The 24,878-nt window shown below is 34.5% G+C and overlaps 1 protein-coding gene across 7 annotated transcripts in view; it reads right to left on the bottom strand.

Moving 5' to 3' along the window:
- Positions 1–24,749, bottom strand: part of kaznb (kazrin, periplakin interacting protein b) — a 325,903-nt gene extending 301,154 nt beyond the window's left edge. For all 7 annotated transcript variants that reach the window (XR_012386897.1, XR_012386896.1, XR_011017122.2 and 4 more), the window contains exons 1-2: positions 24,627–24,749; positions 24,313–24,482 (exon numbers count right to left, since the gene is read on the bottom strand). Coding sequence is in view for 4 of the 7 variants with exons in the window: in XM_017358249.3 (XP_017213738.1) it covers positions 24,313–24,388 (76 nt within the window). In the remaining 3 variants the exon portion in view is untranslated. The remainder of the gene's footprint in view (positions 1–24,312; positions 24,483–24,626) is intronic.
- Between the last annotated feature and the right edge of the window lie 129 nt (positions 24,750–24,878).

Consider the following 24,878-nt stretch of genomic DNA (forward strand, 5'->3'; position numbering starts at 1 on the left):
AGAAAAGTGATTCAAAAGACAGAAGAGTCGTTAGATAGGGACAAAATGAACTAAATATCACATTTATCAACTATAGTCAGATGGGATCCAGCGATATATCCTTGATGAACTGTCCGACATCCGCTGCTCTAGCCTGGTGAGGTGTGCTAAAAGCCCCCGTTGACTCATGCCTCATTTACAATTAGAGCAACTTTGTAGCTGCCTGTCGCTTTGGGTGGCAATCTGCAACAAACTCAGGTCTGTGTAAGTCTACAGCACGGAGAATACAACCAGCCTCTGAGCGGGCTAAGAGAGGATCACGTGAGCTCTACTGGTGCTCCGATTACCGGTCACTCAAGAAAGTCGCTTGCGTAGATGGAGGTCGCTGAAAGTCGCTCAATTTCAGTTGAAATGAACGGTCGCTTGTCACTTTGCTACTGCGAGTCGCTCGTAGAGTGAATGAGGCTTCAGAGCTCAGACGTGCACATATGCTCCAGAGCACGACAGAGTGTGTGTGGTCACATGATGTGCATTTTCAGCAGTGTAGTGTAGACAGAGATCGTTTTAGAAATGCTTGATGAAACTCCAGTGAGGATGTGGATTGTTTTCATTCTAATACACCGTTTTAAAAATTAAATGTATTCGTGTAAATAGGTTCTTAGACTGTATTTGCCACAATTGACAAATAATCGTAAGCAATTAAAACTTTAGTGACAAGGCAACATTTGCCTTATGGTTGAGCCCTAAAATAATAACAATTCTAAAAGCATTTTAACACTATTTCAACGTGACCCATTCACAAACAAGTATTTGCACTCAAAAATCCCTTTAAATCTTTCATCATCCTATGACTCACAATTTACCCTGACAAACAATATCTAGTTTGATTTAAGAAGTAGAACGAAACAACATATCAGACCATTAGATGCTTTTTCCATCTAATCTAAAAGCTATAAAAAATTCAAAAGGGGTTGTTAAAGATGCTGTGCTCACTAAACTCAACCTCTACCCAGCCATTTCCACTCCACAATCTAGACATCTCACCCCAAAGTGCAAAGAGAGCATGCTCTCAGTCGCATGATAGATGGATCACTCGTCCTGCACAACCCAAGACCTGCATGAATTAATCTCTTCACCCGCGTCTCATTTCCCCTCCGTCTGCTGAAAATGACCTCATCCTCCCGCTAGTCAGTCTGATGGAGACACAAGACAAAAGACGGTTATGAAGAGTGCAGAGGGTTGCTTTTCCCTTCCATAAATCTGACTTATAGTGTGCCGGTGATATGGATTTGGATTGTTTACTTCCATCCATAGACGAGCAATGCTGATCCAGGCGTTTGGGAGAACAGGAAGCCTTTAGCCTGCTGAAGACATGACTACTGCCCATAGCTAAGTTATGTCAAAATCAAAAAGTTGCTGCCATGTTGAGTCAATCATGTGTCTTCGCTGCACACAACGAACTCTCTGTCAAAATCTGACAAGGCTTCGTACTGAAAATAAGCTGTTTTTGTTGTTTGAATAAAAGATATTTAGTGGATTGTTAAATGTTCCTTGTTAAGTTTACATGAATATGCACCGCACTTATACAATACCTCAAACAAATTAACAAAATAATATCCCAACATTATACAGGAACAACAACTAAGCTAACAAAAGACAACAAAGGCATACATAAAACAGGCAAACAGTCAAACATTGCAGTTCGATTAATTATTCATGCCACAGTGTGTGCTGGGAAGAGGGTGTTAGCTCATCTGACAGCATTGCTTGTTTGACCAAACAACGCTTTATCACACATTAATTCTCTCAATGAATTCTCAAAGGATAATATTTCAAAATATATTTCCTTTTTGCTACTTGTTAAGAGCTTAAAACTGAAGGTGAAGAATTGGGAGTTAAACCAAGAACCAATATCTCATGAGCCCTTTAGTCTCCAGTGCCAACATTTTCCCAAAACTGTTTCACTGGCCTGAATTGCGTTCCATAGAATTGTGCTTATTTTTAGTGTGTATGCTTGCTCTTGAATGAGCTGGTTTGGAAAACATGGTTTGGGCTTCCATGGTTTGGGTTACATTGATTTGTTATGGTTTGGGTGGTATTGTATTGTGTTGTATTGCACTGTAAAAACAAAAAAACTAAAAGAAAGTTCTCTGAATAAACATTTTTATTTGAAATGTTAACAAATAGTATTTAAGTTTGTTTAACAAATATGGTGCTTCAATGTTAAAAACTAAAATTTTTTACATTTACATTTTTTTGTTGAACTAACAAATGTGTGTCCTTCTTGTTGTGACATTAGGAATTGCATGTGCACCACAGTTCATTTGCAAATTAGCTGCACCAATTGCTGAGACTCATGTGTCTGCCAAAATTCAGTCAACTCTTTCTGATGATTAAGAGGTATATGCCAATCGTTTTTATTTTATATATATAAAACCACAGTTGCAGGTTTTTTTTTTACTTCCTGTTGTGGCCGACGTGTGGTAAACAAGCAAAGAAACATGGATAAGACCAAGGAAGCCCTTTTTGCCCTTTTTAAGTTTCAGTATAAAACAATTAATGTCGCATCATCAGGCTCTCCAGAGTTTCCTGTAATTTCAGGTGTGTCATTTTAACTTTCGACTTGGCGAACGGAAAGAAAAACCTCCGCATTACGTGACTCGGTGGTCCTTTAAGGTATCGCTACTTTCATGGTAGACTTTTAATAAGACTATTATCTTAATCATATTAAAATCTGAGAATTGGTGTCTCGTGTAAACGTACTTAGAAAGTGTCAATGAAGTCGCGAGCTGTCAAAGACATTCCAATGCCTTTCTGCATGCGCCCTCCAATGTTTCAGTAAGTTTGACGTGTTTCCTCCTTAAACGCAACGAAAGCGTATGCTTTGTGTTGTTGTGTCAGAATCCTTGTGAAATACAGCCATACTTTAAAACGCTTAGTTTAAGCAAATTTGATGAACACGATCAGGCGTGTTGTATATGAAGGGAGTCGCTCCTCGCGCAGTCCTGCAGGCGGTATGTGTGTCTGTCTGTGTGTGTGTGTGTGTGTCTGTCAGGCCCGTGCAAAGACCTTAACAGGAGCAGGTGCTGCAACGCGATCGCAAAGTGAAGAGCAAGTGCCTCCTAAGAGGGGCACCTAAGCCAATGAGGGCAGAGGGCCAGTGGCTCTAGCCACCGGGCCACCCCCCTGTGCAAAGCCCTGGTCTTTGTGTCTGTGTGCGCGCGCAAAATTGTTTCTACTTTATAATTAATGTTCTCACAGCAATACAACTTTACAATGAGTACAATTGTTTGTATTCAATACTTTATTTTTATTTTTATAATTTTCCAATTTCCATATTTGCAATGCCTGTATTTTTGCATTTTTTGCAGTCCATTTAGAATCCAACTTGGAAATCAATGTTTTCTTTATTGGCATTGATTGTTTTAAAATTCAAATGGCATTAACATGCCTGTGTTTTATTTTTTATTTGACAAGCTATTTGGGCTATTCTTGGATGTCTATTAGATTTTCAATGACAGCCTATGTTAAGCCTTGTTTTAACCAAGCTGTCAATGATTAGAAGTCTATTAGATGTCTATTAAACAAATAATTGTTTGCTATTTTGGGTTGTATCATATTGGTAATGGCTGCAATGGCTTGATTTAGTTTGGTTTGCATTGGTTTAATTCATCTTGTCTTGATTTGCTTTAAGCTTCACAAGCTTTGTTGATGTAAACTAATACAACGACATTTTGTTAATGGCAAATTAACTACCCAACTAGGTTACTCATGAAGTAAAAAAAAGGACAGGATATTTTTGTGGGTAATTAGAGGCTATTACCTAACTTTAGTGGATTGTGTGTATTCATCTTTAACCCATATACATGGGACAGACCAAGCCAAAGGTCGTTCCAAACATCATTGTCTCATTGGGCCAATTCAACATGCAAAATCTGTAAAAGAGAGCGCTCTGATTAGCTGTTCAGGTATGAATCAGACCTAAAAAACAAAAACTGAAGTGAAAAAACTAGGCAATAGACTCAAGTCAAGAGGGAACACAAAGTCATTACTTGGCATTTCTTAAATACTTGCAAACTATATGGATTATTGAATTATCAGACATATTTGCATTTGTTGTGAAAAGTATTAGGGAAATGGTACATAAATGCTGCTTTGTTTACGGTTTGTATGTGTGCAGCACTAGTTTCAGTTTCCTTTTGTGGAATGACATACAGACTACTGTCACCTGTGGGTATGGAAAGATACATACCCTCACGCAGGCACAAAACATATGTTCTTCAGTCAGATGTCATCCATATGGTGTGTTCACGTGCAGCCTATTGGTCCAGACAAGACCAGACACAGCCAACACGTGGGAACAACAGACGGTTTTCGTCATCGCTGGTTCTCTGACGTCAACTTAGTGTGTCCCAGGCTTTAGGCTTTTGAATATACCTCTCAACACACTAATGCCTTTAATCATTTCAAATCAGTGAGAAACTTTGCCCCCGCTTTGCCTCAGTGTCTAAATCAAGCTTTGCCTGGAGGGAACCCAAAGTGTGACTGATCACTAATAAGCTTTAGTCTATTACATGTCACCAAGCAAAGTCAATGTGGCTGCTGACATCAGAAGTCATAGCGATGTCCTCATTTTGCTTAATCTTGCTTAAAATAAACCCCTTTTGTCACACCTCTCAATCCCTGTGTGTCAACACAAGCTGAATTGTTTGCTAATATCTGCCATTTTGCAAGCAAATGACAGCGGCACTCCTCCTTGAGCAAAGGATGAAGCAGAACGGGTAAAGATAAAGCTTGAGCCTTAAGTCAAATGAAAGTCAGAGCATATAACATTCAACACAGCTTTTATAATACATCTAGGAAGAGCAGGCAGAATATTCCACCCATGTTCCTTAATATGTCCCAATCCTACAGGCATAGCCAATAGCATCTAACCAAGAGAAAAACTATGTCTGTTCCAGTGGATGTCAGGAGACTCATCACTATTGAGCAGTAAAATCTACCGTTTTAATATTCAAAGCACGTCTTGCACACAGATGGGAGACTGGTGTGTGTCATAGACAGAAACAGATAATAACAGTGTTAACTGCACAATCTCTCAACATGATGACACACCAAACAAAAAAGCAATAATGGGTGTTTATTTATCTAATGCATGTGGTTTTCCAACCAACAAATGAGCTAACTGGCTCTCTTAAAGGTTACATCAACCAAAATCACATTTTACGACTCGTGCTTGAGGTTATGAATGATTTATTAAAAGTTTGATATCCATTTAGTCAAGAATGTCCATGCTGACAATGAAAATGCCATGTAGGCAGTCTTTGAGCATTGAGAAGTGTTACTGCAGCAGCACATTTTCACAGTTTTCATTTAAAGCTCTACAGTGGGGTACAAACGTCAGAGACCTCTGGTGACAATGTCGGAAAATGTTGATGAAATCTCAAAATTCAGTCATAAAGAAGGCATTGACCATTTATATGGATAATCTCAGCAGATATTGGATGAATAAATCAAATGTAGTGCTGTATGCCTAATCAAATTGCAATTCATACTTGTGTCGATGAATATAAATCTGTATGAGACTATTAAAATCTGATATCTGCATTCGCTGCTTGTCTGTGTGAATCAATGGTGTGTTTTCCTTTACCGCAAACATATTTAAACAGGTATAGATCAATATATGTTAATATATAGAAACAGGAAGTATTATACACTTGTTTTTTGAGAGAGAGAGAAACTATTGTCATATGATGTACACATAGAAACTCATGCATCTAAATTAAAACATGCCAGAAAATTTTGGATTAACTTAAATTATGACAGAAATATATTTCTACTGTGCAAAAAAATTTTGTTTATTAGAAAGTTTAATTAAACAGTTTTAGAGAGTTTCATTTTTTTTTTTTTTTTTTACTGATCTTCCAACTGATAAACTTTTAATATCAAGTTAAACAGCATAAGGTTAATGATTGCAATTGCAGAAAATCAGAACTATAAAATAATGATAAGAATCTTTTTTTAAATGTAAAATTTTAAATACAAGATAAAATGAAAAATAAATTAAAAAAGTGATTTATTCTGGTTTACACAAAAATATTTATCTCCATCCCTGTGTGTCAACACAAGCTGAATTTTTTGCTAATATTTGCCATTTTGCAAGCAAATGACAGCGGAACTCCTTAAGCAAAGGATGAAGCAGAACAAGTAAAAATAAAGCTTGAGCCTTAAGTCAAATGAAGGTCTGAGCATAAATCATTCAACAAATGTGTTAATTAAAAGATTTAATTTATAAAAGAGTTTTAGAGAGTTTAATTTATTTTGGAGTTTATTTTACACAACTGATCTTCCAACTGATAAACTGTTAATATCCCGTTAAATTGAAATAGTTTTTATGATTACAATAAACTAAACAACAGCAAATTATGATAACCTAAAGTTAAACATAGTTCAACCATCTATAATGAAGTTCAGAAATATTAAATAAAATAATTGTAAGATAAAATAATTATTTAAAATCAACCAAAATTTTTTATGTAAATTTTAAATAAAAGATAAAATGAATAATAATTCTGGGTTCCTCAAAAATATCATTCCCAAAGATTTAGTTTGCAACCAGAAGAAAAAAAAATACAATTTAAAATATATTAAAATACAAAACAACTCGTTTAAATTGCTATACTACTTATACACAATAAAATAATATGATTGCTTTGGTGACAACATAGGCTCATTCTAAAAACGTGCCCCTATGTATGTTTCTGGAGATTGCGAATCATGTTGCCAGTAGTACGTATGGCTGCATTTTGTCTCTTAAAGCGAATTCTTCAGGGCGTAGCTGACCAATTACCTCTGTATGGGTAGCTTTTCTGATGATACTGGTTTGTCCAGTAGCTCACCATGTACATTGGTGGACTTGAGGTGCAAAGAGGAGTTGACCTTAACGACGAGGTTCGAGTCTGGTAAAGAACGGTTCCAGAAAGCGGGTAAGACAAAAACAGAATCCAAAAAAATACAATAAACAAATAAATAACAGGGTAAGAATGTGGTAAAATCTGAAAACGTGGTAAAAATTAGGCGAGGGTTTGGTAGTTGGTCGTGTCAATCAGTGCTTCTGAAAATACTATTGGTTGGGTTTAGGGAAAGAGGAGGGTGGGTCAGTCGTTTAGTCAGTCGAACATGACACACGTGAGAAAAATTTGAGATCTCAAAAAGGTGTACACAGCGGCCTCTGGTGGATTTGCGAAAAAAACTGCAAAAAAAAGTAGCTCCTAGGATGTATTTGGCGCTCTCCAGAAAAGTACATACAGGTACATTTTCAGAATGAGCCTGGGTTGTTTGAAGAGAAGAAGACACCTAAAACATCTTAAAAAAAAGTTAAAACGACTACAACCTTTTAAGCATATGTGTTCTTACATATAAGGTAGAACTAAGATTGCCTATACAGTAAGTCTATGTAAAGTCAGATGAACCAAATAGGCCGTAAGGGATTAAAATGATTCTCACCATGGAGACATGGATAGGAGAGAGCAGCATAATCTGCTGCTGCAGATGTTAAAAAACGGATGCTTGGGTACTAAAGCATGACAGAAACCTAATCTCACAACAAGCCTTCTGCAATAAAATTGTAATACAAGGTTTCTCGTTCAATAAAGACAGAAGAAAATGCAACACCATTTCCCAAACGCGTAAATGCAGAAAGGTGTGAAATTGACCCTTGTGTAAAAAGTTCTGCAACACAAAAAGACTACAGAGAGGAAAATGAGAGCGACGGGGGAGGCTGGGGAGAATCTGATAATATTAAGCAGTCTTCAAGTTGCATAATGAAAATGAAAATATGTGGATTTAATCCCACATTCCGGATGATGTGTCAAATTTTCTAAATAAATAAATTAAAAATACGACGTACTTGCCACAGCGAGCCCTTTGAAGTGCTTTCAGAAGAAAACAAATTTGCATGCAGGAAGTTCTTTAGCTGCTCGAGTCTTGCCAGCTGCATCTGTCAAAATATATTCCCTCAGATGTAAACACTATTCAGGGCGCTTCAGAACATCATGTGTAGGGACTGATATCCAAAGCAATTTTAGGCTCCAAAGTAACTCGTCAATTGGATAAAACCAGCATGCCAGGTCTCAGACTAGCCTACAATCTCACCTAACCGCATCAGGCAAATCCGCACATTTCTGCACTTATTCCTCACGGAAGCTCTCCGGGGGAAAGGTGGTGTGTGTGCTTCTTGCAGTTTAGGGGGAGTTACATCACTTTTCCCATTTTAAGTGAAATAGTTCGGAAATCTTCAAACTCCAAAGCACATATTCAAACAAAACTGGCCCCTGCTTAAAATTCATGAGACACTCTAATCAACGCGCGCTGCCTGTAAGCTAAGCTTTTCTGCACTAACGGCTGCGTCGTTACTTAAAACCAGTTTCTTTCAAATAGACTTAGAAGAAAATGGATTTCTGTCCAATTGTGTACACCAAAGTTCTCGGAATTAATACTTGCGGCGTTTCGATCAGCAAATTCACACTGGTACAAAGGGCGACCCTAGAAAAACTCGACACACATTTTCCTACAGCATTTTTGTGACGGTAATTAGAAATTAAAAATGTTCTTTTCATCTCAGCTGCTGCTTCTAAAGCCAGAGAGCGGTATGGTTGTGAGATTCAATAATAGTGACTGAGAAAGAGCTCTCAATTTAGCCAAGATGGAGTGATTGTCGGGCCTCGTGAGGGACGTATAATGACTCAGGGTCGATGAGGATTTGTCAGTAAACCTAAGATATAACCACTGCAAAGAAAGTGCCTTGAAACAATCAATTTTTGCAATCTTTTCAAGCTTCTGCAGCAGAAACAATCAACGGTAGAGTGTTGTGAGGAACATTCTGGTGTGAGCTACATAAGTAACAGCCAGTAAGCATCTAATGTTCCATGAAAATATGCTCCAAAACATATGGGAGGAATAGTCATAGATTAATTTGCAAGCGATGTAGCAGTGCTGTTACTGAAGACACACGGTAAAACATTAGTTACGAGATCTGATGACATGAAGATGCAGTTTACTTGTGTTTTTGGCATTATTAACTATTTAAAAACACGTGTTAAGCTAATTTAATTCATTACATCAATCACAGATCTGCTCACACATATGTCTAAAAAGCTTTTTTTTTTTTTTGATTGGATCACTTTGAATAGGACTAAGCAGTGCATTATTGATGGTGTGTATATGATACTAGTAATAGTATATATACATAAATGTATTTGTTAAAGAGTGGCACGGTGGCTAAGTGGTTAGCACTGTCGCTTCACAGCAAGAAGGTCGCTGGTTCGATTCCTTGCTGGGTCAGTTGGCATTTCTGTGTGGAGTTTGCAGGTGTTTCCCAGTACTGGGTTGTGGCTAGAAGGGCACCCGCTGTTTAAAACATATGCTGTATAAGTTAGGGGTTCATTTGGCTGTGGTGACCCCTGATAAATAAAGGGGCTAAGCCAAAGGAAAATGAATGAATGAATGAATGAATTCATTCATTCATTCATTAATTCGTTCGTTAAAATACTATCAAATAAGCACTGCCAGGCCAGTCTATAATTGGACCTCTGTTCCAGTGACTTTATTCCCTTTCTCTTGATTATAAACAGTATGTTAAGCAATCTCTTTTACCAGATGAATGGTGAGTCTTTTTTGTTTAATCATAAAAAAAAATATTCCTTTCCAGTTTGGTTATTATCACTAGCTATGTTTACATCTACCTATTTTTTTATTTAAAAAAAAAAACTGTTGATGGAAATGACAAGATGCCCATAAGTTTTGAAAATGCGAATAAAAATGTATGCACACAATGAAGTAGGATCAACTTTTTATTCGATTAGAAAAGATGTGCATAAACTATAATGGAAACATTTGCTCTATAGCAAATTCCAGTATGTGCATTAAAGAAGTCATGTGATTATAAGAGATTATGTTATAATAAAAATATGAGTAAATGGACAAACCAGCAGGCTGAGCACATTGTAAAACATCTGAAATGTTGTTTTGTTCATTCTAAAACACCTTACCCATTTCAGTATTAGTGTTATTATGTTATTATTGACCTCCAGACCTGTCAAGAGCATTTGTGCTCCACATCTTACGCCATCTCACACAGTCATTATATGTCGGCATTCTCTTCAGTGGCGAAAGTATTAAGTTAATAAAAGATTGACGCAGCTTCTTCTACCACAGCAAATTTCATTTTTACAGTTGATATTTGGCACCAGTTAATCAGGAAGAGGCGATTTTGTTTGCTTTGACTCGTTGGATGGAAAAGCTGTTTCTGCATATCTTTTATGCAATATTCCAGTTTTGTGCATAAATTTAATTTGCATCTTTGGATGGAAACATAGCTACAGTCACTTTAACCCTTTTCATTACAATTAAGCCTAACATGTTGATTATGATAACTGTTTTATTAATCTTACCAATACCTTAAAGGGATAGTTCACGCAAAAAATCTAAATTAGCTCATAATTTATTCTCGCACATGTGCTTTTAAACCTGTCAAAGTTGTTTTTTGCTTTCTCTTGTTGAATACAAAAGAATATATTTCAAAGAATGCTGGTGGCTGCCACCAATAGACTTTCATAGAAACAAAAAAATACTACAGAAGTCAATGAGTGCCAGTTACCAGCATTTTTAGATGTATCTTGTGTGTTCAACAAACGTTTTTACCAAGTGAAGTCTGGGTAAATGATGACAGAATTAAAACTTTTGGGCGAACTAGATAATTAGATCGACCATAGATGACTAAAACAATTTGTTTCAACTATAACATATTTGCTGCAATGCAAAAAAAATATTCTGTTAATTAACAGTTTCCATATTTTGTGATTCACAAGTGTTTTCCATTTATTTTTTTGGTTGTGAAGTGCTTTATGGGATGTTGATCTCGGCTCTGTTGACTTTTGATGTTGAAAATTCAATTCTACAGTTTAACAAAGTGACTAATTGACATTTTAGTAGTTTGAAAAAATATAATATATAAGAAATTATATATAGCAAAATATAACTTTTAACTTATAACTTATACCTGTATCCTGCACCTGCTGCTATTGCATTGCTGATTAGACCTAAACTGCATTTCGTTGCCTTGTACTTGTACATGTGTAATGACAATAAAGTTGAATCTAATCTAATCTAAACTTATAAGTCTGTAAAATAACAGAAAAAAATTACTGCCAGTTTATTACAAGGTTTTTGTACAAAAATATACAACATCAACCCAGCAATATATCTCTTTTAACTAATAAAAATGGCAATACAAGTCAGTTTTTCAAACTTTTTAAGGGTAAAAGTTGTTGGAAGAAAGATCGAGGTCCCATAATGCAATTTAAAAGCATAAATTATCAGGTGTAAATGTATGTAAAACTGTTCATTTACGTATATTTTTTCACAGTGTGCAAAATGCTTTTTTATTGTTATCTAATTTTCAGTATTTTTATAACTGGCCTTAGTTTCTCAATACCTTTTAGCGAGGGTGTTATATGTTAGTGTCTTGAGAGCTCTGATTATGCTGCCTGCACAAATATAGGGCTTTAGGACAGAATCATGACTTCTTTCCTCTGGAGGGACACAAACCAGCCCTCGCTTTATTGGTAGAGGTGACAGAAGAAAACATGCCTCAACTTCTAGACAATTCTGCTGATGCTGTTCTTTTCCTGTATACTGCTGTATTACCTCCGCTACATTGGGCCAGTGATGCAGAAAGGTGACTTAGTCTTGGTCTCGGGCAAAATAAACCTGCTTTCTATGCTTACAGGTCAACAAAGCTGTACAGACAGAGAGAGCATTATAGATAAACACATCATTAGATTACATGCCTGCTTGATTAGTTTTCACATTTGTTAAACAACTTTAAAACAATATTGTATAGAAGTCATTTTTACTGTTATTTTTGTTGTTATTATTTTAGCATTAAGTAACTATTGTAGTTTTTATTGTAGTGTTCACTGCATTGTGTTGTTTTAGGAATAACTCTGTAAAAACGGAGTTGTTGATTTTACAAAGTAGTAGTATTTAACTTTAAAAAGAGTAAATATGTTGCCTTAAAATGATTTAATAAATGAATAGTGAAAAATGATAAAGATCAACTCAACAGTTCCAAATTTCAACAGGTTTACTTACTTTTTTAAAAGGTGCAGTATGTACATTCGATACCCATTAGTTAAATTAGGAATTGCACTCCTAATACAAAACACAAGCAAGCTCAGGTTGCCAGATGGACAACACCAACAGCAGTGTGCTTGACGTTCGAGCCTTTAAGTCGTGTTCTAAATAAAAGCAATGGCACGAGATAAAAGGAATCTTTTCCATATCGAAAGGAGTTTTTTAAACCAACCATGAAAAATATATTTTATAAACGCCTTCTATTTCTTGTTGAACAACATGATAAACTGACAATGATCACCTTAGGTACATCTCATGTGCTTTATTCAGTGTTAAATGCTAACAATGTAAGTTTGAATGCCATTTCAAATGACATTTATTGCCATACTACTGAAAGCAGCAGCAGATTGTTTACCTCAGATCTTGATAATAAAATAAACTGTTTCCGTTTGAAAATTGAACTTTAGAACTGTGACTTGTTACATATCAGTAATTCAACATGTACATTTGATCATGTTAAAGAGGTTTAATATGTATTAATTACATTATAAACCATTTCAGTGGAGTGCAGTACGTGAACTATTCTGTGCATCTAAATGGCTGTATTTAAATTTCTTTGCGAGCCTTCCGGATACTTTGAGAGCCTTATAATGAAAGTCTTCCTTAGGAGATACTTTAAGAGCCCTCCTGACTGAATGAAATACATTGATTTCCACCAAAGCAACCAAGGGTGCTGAAATATCATTTACTAAACTGGCATTGAGTAGGTTGAAGGGACCAAAACAAAGACAGATGTTCATGCACATTTCAAAGCAGACTATCTTCAGATCTGATGTTCCCTTAGCATGCTTTTTAAATATTCTACAGATAAATTACAAGGCATAAAGTCAGGTGTTATTATATAGATTTTTATCATTTTTGTATTAAACTGCAAATTGTATCTAAAATATAGGTATCATTATTTTGTCATTTTGACCTGTTTTACATTTATTTTATTAGGCACTCTCTTAATTTACAGCTATGTACTTCTGACTATATAGCTCTTCTATTTTATATTTATTATATATTCTATATTATATTTATAAAAGTTTATAATGTATTCTGTTCTCAGATGACTGTGTTTATTAAAAATCACAAAGTATAAGTCAAAAACCCTGCTAATTGTATGCTATATAGTCATTAAATATAAATGAGAATTATGGGAATATACCCAAAGCATAATGTACAGTCAAACATCAGTTACCCCACATAAATGGACATGAAATATTGATCTGAGCTGACATTTTTATTATATAAGATGAAAAAGTGCTTGAACCGATGCAGCATGAAACTAGCAAACTGTGAAAAGAAAATCAGTAGCCACTTGATATACAAATAAACAATCATGTACAAGCATATCTGACCAATCAGAAAAAAAGAGCGTCATGATTTTGCCAAGTACTATGCGATCCTGGATTAACATAAATGTTGATCCTGCAACATTATTTTTGTTTGAAAATGTAATCCATATCTATTCCCTACCCCTAAACCCAAGCATAACTGTTAATTATTCCCAAAATAGAATAGTAGAAGTGCAGAAACCTGTAAGTCTAAACTTAACATAAACTATAAACGTATCCCTTAATTCTGATCGACTGATTAGAATGTTGTTACAGGATCAACATAGATGTAAAATCAGCAACATGTCCTACTTGGTGAAATCAGGCTAGGAGATCTGTATGCATGTGTGCATTCATACTTGGCATGCAGAATGAAGGCTTATTTCTGCGGTAAGAACTTCCCAATCAAGCCGGCATTGAGAAAAAGAGGTCATCATCGCATCCTGAGACTCGGTAACTCCTGCAGGTCCTTATCACTATCACTAGCACTGCATATTGCGCTATCGCTAACATCTGCAGACAGACACAAATGAGTCCACACTCGCAGGCCATCCAGCCACATCCGTTACGTCAGCCAAAACAGACTGTGTGCCGACGGCTGAGTGCATGTACTTGGATTTTAGCCACACTCACGCATACCCATTTAAACACCATCACAGGACATAAAAGCATCAGAACGCCATGCCAATGAAATCTGCACTGTGGATCAGTTTGCATCGCTTGAAGATGATCTTACGAAGCAAACATGGGGCACTTTGATCAATGTTAAAAAGGAAATCCTTCCAGGCGAAAAGAGCACAGAAAAGAACAACATGGTCCTGCTGGAAGACTTCAAATGTCAATTTTACTGAAAAAAATGAGACATCTCATTGTTTATAAAGGCAGAAACTTCAGAAAAATCCACGTCCAGCGCTGTCCATGGGGAACGACACTTCAGAATGCTTCGAAAACTACAAAAAATCTCATCATTATGGATGATCCAGACATTCAAAGCAAAGAGCCAGAGAGAAGTGGTGGTAATACGCACAGATATTGCAGAGGAGTCTCATCTTCAGGCACTTCAGAAACACAAATTCAGTAAAGAGGCTTTCAGAGCTCCAAAGCCACACGCAGAATATTAATCACGCCAATGTCACACACTCTGCAGACACTAATACATCTCTGCATACCAAACAGCTAATGAGTTCGCAGAAATAAAGCAAACAAAAGGGCATTATTTAGAAAAAAGTTTGCGTCTCATTCTGGAGAGCAAATAGAGGGAGACACTTTCATCCGACTCGTCCCGTTTCAGTGCTGCCGTTCTCACACCACTTTGACAATGCAAATTTTTTATCACGTTTTGCACATTTGACTAACTTCAGTAAAATGGGGCTACTCCGAGAAAGGATGAACTTTAAATTAGATCCCAGTGGTTTAAAGGGCAAAAATCCCTCACCCAGAGGAAGGCAATTTAAGGACATTTCCATTAAAAAAGGACTGAAATCTTAAGAGTGAAACCCGATGACATTGGCTGCATCTATGGCCATTTCAGTGTGCAATAACCATATCACAGACAGAATATAAAAAGCTATTTCTAGCAATTTGTTTTAGCATTAAATCATTTTAGTTTGAGGAAGCAATCCTGTGAATAGCTTAGGAAAGAAAGCATTTATCAAAAACAAGAAAAAAATGGTAAAGAGGAGGAAAATAGCACAATAGATGCTTGAGATGGCTCTAGAAGTTAATTTAACCATCAAAATATGAGAATGTCATTATATTCATTCATTCTTTTTCCTTTGGCTTAGTCTCTTTATTCACAGTGTAATGACCCCCCCCCCCCAACTTATCCAGCATATGTTTCACACAGCGGATGCCCTTCTAGCTGCAACCCAGTACTGGAAATCACCCAACCATACTCCTTCACTTACATACACTACGGCCAACTTAGTTTATTCAATTCACCCATAGAGCATGTCTGTGGACTGTGCGGGAACCGGAGCTCCCAGAGGAAACCCACGGCAACATAGGGTGAATTGAATAAACTAAATGATTTGTTAACTCAATGTACAGTATGAGTGTGTATGGGTGTTTCTCAATACTGGGTTGTGGCTAGAAGGGCATCTGATACATATACTGGAATAGTTAGCGGTTCATTCCATTGTGGAAACCTCTGCAACAGAGACTAAGATTAAGAAAAATGAATGAATGAATAGTGATTAAATTGAGGTAACACTTTAAAGTACCTACACGCTATGAATAATTTATTAAGCATTATAGCAAATAATCAAATCATTATCTGTTAAGCATTTACTCTACATTAATAGACGTTAATAAGCAGTTTATAAATACAGCTACAAATGCTGTATTCTTGACATAAGCACATTTATAATGTGCTTAATAATTGTATTTTTATACTTTATTACTCATTAATTGTTCATTCCTGAATTCAGTATTGCATTATTTAATTAGTTATTTAAGAATAATTGGTGCTATTAAGATGACAATTTGACAATATGATTCAACTTTTCAAATTAACATTCACATATCTTATTATTCAGGCATATACTAATAGTTATTTGTATGTTAATAAATGCTTTATTCACTCAACTTTTATCCAGTTTTGTAACCTACAGTAATCTAAAGTGAGGAATATTTATGCTTTGTATATCCTTTATAAATGACAATTAACGACTCAGTTATATTAAAAACAGGAAAAAAAGAAAATAAGCAACTTTATTAATTTATATTCATTTGAAGATACACAAATGAAACTGTATTAACTTAAAAATAAATCTTAACTAAAATAAAATTACTGTACAGTTTAAACTTCGCTAAATAACACTGAAATGTCGTATCATACTGTTAAATTATTATACTGTTGTTTTATCCAATTTTATTTTATGTATTTTGACACTCCTGTTAAGTTTAAAGTTTACAGTAATTTTATTTTTTAGATAAGTTTGCAAACATTTATTGTTCATTTGATATTAAGCCTTTAATTGTCATTTATACAGGATTTACAAATCATAAATAGTCCTCACTGTAGATTAGGTCATAAACTGTATGAAGTTGAGTTAATAAAGTATTTATTAACATACTGAGTGACCATTACTGTATGCAGGAATAATAAAATATATAAATATTGATTTGAATAGTTTATTAATTGTTAACTCATTCTAAATTATTCCAAAACTGCGAACTACTCTTAAAAATGGTTTGTAAAGAATGCAGTACTGAATTTAGTAATGAACAATTAATAAGTTATAAAGTATGAAAATGCAATCAAACACATCATAAATGTGCTTTTAAGTCAACAATACAGCATTTGTAGCTGTATTTATAAACTGCTTACTAATACTAACATATAGAGTTAATGCTTGACAGACAATGAATTACTATTTGCTAATGCTTAATAGATGATTCATAGTTATTATAAAGTAGTACCAAAAGTACTGATTTTAAGTGAAAATTGGTTTCATTTTTTATCAGGGTTAATACATATTTTGCAAAAATTTTACTAAAATTTTTTGTATTTTTGTAGATTTTTCTGTGACTTTTCCAAAATTTTCTGGTACATATTCATAATCAAATGTTTCATGTAATGCCTACATACACGTGGTAAAGTAAAAACAAAAAAACGCATGTTCAAATTTATTACAGTAAACAAAAAACAGTAATAGAACTAATTAAAATATAACATATTTTCATTGTGTTTGAATTAAGAGTGGACATCACTTTTGGCCACTACTATTTATTAACAAGTCAAAATATCAAGCACCAAAAGCATTCCATCTGACTTCCACTAATCTCAAAACAACACATATTTAATCTACTTCAGTACTGCAAAACTATGATCACATTTTGCACATTTGACTAACTTCAATGAGATGCAGTAACTGTGTGAGTAAAGATGAACTTTAATTTAGCTCTTATGGTTTAAAGAATAAATAAAATCCCTAGAGGAAGGCAATTAAAGGACATTTCCATTTAAAAAGCACTGAAATCCTAGAGTGAAACCCAATGGCATCGGCTACATCTATTGTAATTTCTGTGTGTAATAGAACACACAGAATATAAAAAGCAATTTTATACTGTCCTCATATTTAGTTTTAAAACCATTTGTGGAAGCGATCCTGTGAATTGCTTTGAAAGAAAGCATTTATCAAAAACAAGGCAAATCAACAGCAGCGGACAAAAGTGGTGTCCGGAGGAGACATTTGCACAGAAATTGCTTTTAATGAATCTAGAAGTCTGACTAAATAATCAAAATATAAGAAACATATCATGCCATTTACTCACATAAAAGGACAAAATGCAGCTTATAATATAATATGCGTTTAATTTACTAATAATCTACATAAAAGACACCGACTACAATATTATAATACTTTTATTTTAATATCAGTATTTCATTGTGTTATCACAAATGAAGCAAGTGAAATGTGAAGCATGTTCATAATACCAAGATATGACTTTTGACACTCATCACCTCTGACCACAACTGTATTCAAGACATAGATACAAATTGAGATTTGAAGCATCAAAAATAAAACAAAAATGTTTAAAGCAACAAAGCCCCCAACTAGCTCCAGACTTTAACAACCAATGCAGTATAGGTTAGGTGGGACAACTTTATATATATGTAAATGTCAGAGTGTGTGATTGTTTCCCAGCACGGGGGATTCACACGTTACTGTACTCTTAGTTCTGGTTTGCAGCAAGAATGGCATCTACTGTGAAAAATAATGGTGGTTCATTTTGCTGTGGCGACCCCTAATAAAATTCAGGGAATAACCTAAAGGAAAGTGAGTGATTAAAAACAAATAATCTACAGTAGTGAAACCCAATGACACTCGCTACATCTATGGCAATTTCTGTAGTCTGAACTTACGAGAACTGTATTGTCAAAAAAAGTGGCTAATTTATATGATTTTATGCAATTTCCCTCCTATACTGAATAAGCCAGGGTTTCTGCAGATTAATACTTTTTAAGACAATGAATATTGAAATTTCAGACTTCTCTAGGGCTAAACACTAATGATTTGTAAAGTTTTTTTTAAAAAGCAGACCTTAGATGACATAAATTTTTTTAAACATAGTTTTAAAAAAATAACTCTTTAAACACTAATTGTATACACAACAGACTATTATAATATTAGTTATGAATAGTTTTGCTAAAAGTTTTATTGAGATATGCTGTTGGTAATTGAATAGGTATACAGGATTGATTGGGTAGCTTTACATATACAAGGGAAAATTAAGACCTTTTTAAAATGATTTAAGACCTATAATACAATATTTCAATAAATTTAAGACTTTTTAAGGCTCCATTTAAATTAAATTTTTAAAGAGAGAGAAAAAAGCGTACCCCCGAACTCCACCCCTAACCTTACCCTTATTTGGGGATGAACAAATCACATTCAAATGTAAAAATGAGATCAAACAAATAAATCTAAAAGTTACTTTAAAGTAAGATTGTGTTGCAGTTCGGTGTGGAACACAGAATATATAAACACTCAAATTTTGCTTTACATACATTTGTTAAAGCAATCCTATGTGATTTAAATAGGGATTTAAAAAAAACTTAGCACTACTGTATTTTTAAGTTGTTTTTGATCAAATTAAACCCATAGCACGTTTTTGCTTTTAATGACTCTTTAAGTTTAATTAATGCATCAAAAATGAGGAACATGTTGGTCATTTTGATGAAAGTGTTTATTAAAAAAAAGCAAAATACTGCTCATCACGTTATATGGGCAATATTTTACTCTATATGCAAAAATGCATATCAAACTTGTTTGGACTCTCAAATACTCTGAGAACAATGTTATTAGTTTTTTTTTAATTGGTTCTTGATAAAAGTTTAGCCCATAATAGAACCTTTGCACATTATTTGCTTTTAATGACTCTTCAAATTCAATTATTGCATCATAAATGAGGAACATGTTGGTCATTTTGATTAAGGGGTTCACTAAAAAAAGCTAAATACTACATCACAGTATATGAACAATCTTTTACTTTATATGCAAACATGCATATCAAACTCGTTTGTACTCTTAAATGCTTTGAGTACAGTGTAATCAGTTATTAAAATTTTATTTGTTTTTGCTTATTTTCAGTTCACTTCAAATCTTCTGTGCATTCCTTGATAACATGTCCTTGCTTCATCACAAATGAAATAATTTGAACACAATGCACATGCTTCAAAGTTTAAATAAATAGATAAATAACTAAAGCTTGAAATGTATTTATATATTGCCAAAACATAATGACAATATAATAAATGTTTTAACATTACTTATGAAGACAACCCAAACTTCACACATCAAACTTACCAGTGCAAGAATAGTTTCACAAAGAAAAAATGATTTTGATGCATATTTACAACAACGTTTATCTTATGACATGTTTAAACATTGAATTTTAAGCCCCAAACAGCAACTTAAGTGTCATTTTAAACTTTTACCACTTTTCCTTTAAATCTCCATGAATTTCCCAAACATTAGTAAGACGTTTTGGTAACACTTTAGGATTGTTTATAAGACATGAGTCATAACATAAGTCTTAAATGAGATTTTATGCATGCTTATAGCAAGTCATTAAGTGTCATTCACACAGTTATGACATTTTAAATGCAAAGATGAAGTTGTTTGTTATGACAACTTGACATAAAACTAAAACGTACATCACTACATGTTTTTCTCTTTGTCATTACAACTTGACATTAGCAAAACAACTAAACTAGTCATAAATCTGTCAAATCAAGTCATTGTTATTTTTTTTAATTTCAACTACAGTGGTAGTCAACTAAAAGCTGAGTCTTGTAGTCTGCATAAAGTCTTATTCATGTTCATGACATGTCATGATTATAAAGGTCTTACCAATAACAGATTTCCATGCCCTCTCATTCAAAGTGTGTGCCAGAAGAACTGGGTTATCACGTGCTTTTCACTGGCAATTCAGCAGCTTGGCATCTCTCTGCTAATTGGCATGTTAATGTGTAGAGACATCGAATTAAACATCAAATTAAAGTCTGCTTGGCTTGTCATTACCACTGGTATACCAGTCATTTACAAACTGCTGTCTGAGTAATTGTGTCCTGCTGCAAGTCTATTTAATTCAATTGAACCACTAGCTCTAAGCTCTACCTTTGACATTAGTGTCAAATAATTTAAGATATTAATATAGGCCAGGTATATCTGTCAAAACATGACGGACAGAATCATTTTAAATGTAACTCTGCCATGATAATCAATATTTTAAATGTAATTTTAAAACAACTGAAACTAGCACCCAGAGGAAACCCATGCCAACACAGTGAGAACATGCAAATTCCACACAGAAATGCCAACTGCCCCGGCCGAGACTCGAACCAGCAACCTTCTTGCTATGATGCGCAAATACAATCATTGGTATGTAAAATATCATGTTTAGATGTTTAATAATTATTTGACAGCTACATAATGCAGTCCTAAGCATTTGAGCATTAAAAATATAAATTGCATATAACAAATTATAATATCTAATAAAATATAATGCGGGCAGCACGGTGGCGTGGTTGCCTCACAGCAAGAAGGTCGCTGGTTTGAGCCTCAGGTGGGTCAGTTGGCATTTTTGTGTAGAGTTTGCATGTTCTCCCTGTGTTGGTGTGGGTTTCCTCTGGGTGCTTCAGTTTACCCCACAAGTCCAAAGATATGCGGTATAGGTAAATTGGGTAAGCTGAATTGGCCGTAGTGTATGTGTGTGAATAAGAGGTGTTTCAATGCAGTGGTTTATTCAGCTGTGGCGACCCCTGATTAATAAAGGGACTAAGCCGAAAAGAAATGAAGGAAAATATAATGCATTAATATACTGTATATAAAGTGAAATCTGCTAACCGCTAAATACCGCTAACATAAGCATGTTTGAACTAAAAAGACATAAAATTAAAATAAAGATGTGTTAAATCAAACTTCAGTGTAAGTCCAAACAAATGTAAATCTCTAATAATCTAATTTAATGAATTGATATAAAGCCAGAAATATTCTAGAACACTAAATCATTATATCTGCGAAAGCAATGTTCTCAAATGTCATTCTTAAAACCATGCAATATCTCCTTGACACGGAACCTATACAAAGTCATTAAATGCAGAAGTACAACACATTCCGTAAGACACAAGTTACCTATTTATAGTGCTGGGAGTTTTTCCTAAGACAAAATCCAAAATTCATCAGTGCTTCAGGGTACAATATTTATACAGCTGTCATAGGATTATTAAAAGGATTCATAAGTACACTGGTGAGAAAATCTTAAATATCTGAAAAACTTTGTTGCTCCAAACTACTCGTTCCTCAAAACTTACTTGAAAAAAGCTGAAATGTATGTTTACAGCAAGTATGTTAAATGTCACTTTAAAAACAGCCCAATACTTCCTTGATATAATGATATTATGAATATTCTAGTGTTCATTGAAAGTAAACATGACACAAAGAGAACAAAAAATATCACACTTATTAATTATTATTTTGCAAGTGTTTTTTTTTTTGGCCTGTGACTAAGTGAGAGTTTTAATAACATTCAGGCATTTAAAGAATCAAGAGATTGCATCATTTGTACCATTGACAAATTAACAACGATTATTTGTATTGAATTGTTTATTAAAAGAAGACTATGCAGTAATATTTTACATTTGATTATTAAATTACTGTATACAGTTCGACTCCTCTGAAAACAATAAAACACTTTATTAAATAAATTAATTATTGTTTTCATTTGTATCTATTTCTTTTTTGAACTTATTAACACTTGTAGATTATTACATTAATGCACTCCCCTACAGAATCATCTAAATTAATCTAAAATGATAAATTCTTTTCAAATGTTTATTCAACTCATCTAAGTAAAATCACATTCATATTACAATATATAATCGCAGAATAAAAAAAATATTGCAATGCTAGATTTTTCCAATATTGTGCAGCCCTAGTACTGATATATGCCAGAGATCTGTAAAAACATATCAGTAGTACACATAGCAGTACACTAAAGATTTGTAAATGTACTTTAAACAAAAACAAGCACCATCTAAATAGTATATTATAATAATGCTATTAATAATAATAATAATAATAATAATATGAAAAAAAATGAATAATAAAAAATTCCAATAAAATTATTATATATATATATATATATATATATATATATATATATATATATATATATATATATATATATATATATATATATATATATATATATATATATAATAAAAAATAACATTTACAACAATACACAGTCCTATACATATAAAATTAATTGGTTCTTTGGTGCACCACGATGCAGACACAGACAGTACGGTATTGGTTAAGTAATAGATGATAACCTGTTATTACGTACTGACAAAATGTTTTTCATATGCGCTATATTGCGGTAACTTACTATGGCGAGGGAGGGGAATGCGAGTAAATAAAACACTCCAACTACTTAAAAACGCAGAAACTCTGCACAATTAACTGCGTGTGCCTTTGCTTGTCTTTCACTGATACAAGCGCGTATCTGCAGAGCGAGTTTTCTCCGCATCTATCATGGATCAGCTGTGATCGCCACTGCTGTTTATCAGTGTCACTCATTGGTGAACAGCGTCAGAGCGTTAGAACCAATCGCAGCCCTTTCTGTTGAGTGTGTGACCAATCATAGGGGTGTAATAACTCTCTCAACAACACACAGAAAGCAAGCGGGATAATTACATTTGGTTATTTGCTATAAATGCTCATGTTGTTCTGTGCATGTACTTGAATTTATAAAGTTAATGTACATATATCTGACACCTTATATTAAAGGGCAAAATTGTATTACAATTAATCAACAATATATAAAAACTTTTAATACAAGAATTATTGTGCTGTGAAGTAATATATTAAAGTGTGTATGGAAAGCATCGTCAATAGACCATGATGCATTGAGATGTCGAATTGAACCGAATCGATGGCGTGATAATCGTAACTGATCCGAACCATAAGAACAATGTAGTGCATTTAAATAAAAAAGATAAAATAATATTTTTGTCACCAAACATATTTAGAAATTGAAAAATGATACAATTAAATTCAAGCAAAATAGTGTGAAAAATTACAGTATAGGAAATTCGAAAATTTAACTTAATTTGAAAAAAAATTTTCTATAGAATTTATTTTTTCTATAATATATAAATTTGGGTGTTTTAGTTTTTCAACCGTTATCGTAAGTTATTTTGTTAGATAAGCTCCAGATTTGGCTTCAGTACTGACTAATCTAATGTGCATGCACAAATATATTATTGTATAGCTTCCTTTAACTTAATAAGAACTTGAGAAATATTTAAAAAAAAATTTACTTTCACAAATGGATTAAAAATTTTGGCTTCAACTGTATATATATAAATATATATGTTACTACATAATTCACACTCCTTTACAAGTCAAACACATGCACATAAAACTAAAACCTGCTGTAAAATCTACACAAATTGGACTGCTCCAGAATGACACTGGCATGCAAATCCGAAAAACCTCAGCTGCTCCAAAACAACTTTCATGTGCCTCACGACTGACTTATTAAGCTCAATACATCCATAACCGAGATGCTCCACACATTTCTCCACTCTGTGCAGCTCATTAACAGCGAAAAAAAAGCAGCAGGGAAGAAGATCTGTTTTCCCTCCGCATGCTGGGTGCCTAAAACCAAGAGATCAGGATCCGCAGCAGACCATGATCTCACCAGCAGAGCTTTCACAAGCAAACCCTCAGCCATTTCATATCACAAGCACAAAACCTGTAAACTGCCATAACCTTGTTCTTGTATTTTATTCAGTACTTACTAGCTTGCATCAACTGTCCTTGGCGGCCGAAGACTTGGGAAAAGGTGGTAGGGGTGCAGGTGAGAGTGTCCTCCATGGTTTGGGGGATGTCCCAGGTCAGTCTCTAAATGCCACGCAGAAGAGCAGCGGTTCGTCTTTTTGGGAAAGCAGCAGCTGGAGCAACGTTGCAGCTGTGTAAGAATAGCACAGAGGTTTGAGCTCAGGACGGAGAGAAATAGCTTCATGTAAGATAATGAGAGTGCGTGTGTGTGTGTGCGTGTGTGTGTGTGTGTAAGGAGAATGACTGAGAGAGAATCAGAGCAATGATGTCTTGCCTTCTGCCGCTGCTCTGTGATCATGTGTTGAGGTTGGCAGGTTTCTCCAGACTGAGACAGGTTTTCTGCTGTCCTGCTGACGGAGGGAGAAGCGCTGGATTCCCGCGGGCTCAGGGTTGGACTGGCGTTTGTTGTGCGTGTGCCCTCTTCTCTCCTCCCTCTGCCTCGGCTTTACCCCTCCCTTTCAATGCTTGCTCTCTCTCTCTCTCTCGCTTCTTATGAAACCGATCGTCGAGTTGAAGCGCTGCTGCA

The sequence above is a fragment of the Danio rerio genome, chromosome 11, assembly GCF_049306965.1.
Source record: "Danio rerio strain Tuebingen ecotype United States chromosome 11, GRCz12tu, whole genome shotgun sequence".
Lineage (NCBI taxonomy): Eukaryota > Metazoa > Chordata > Actinopteri > Cypriniformes > Danionidae > Danio > Danio rerio.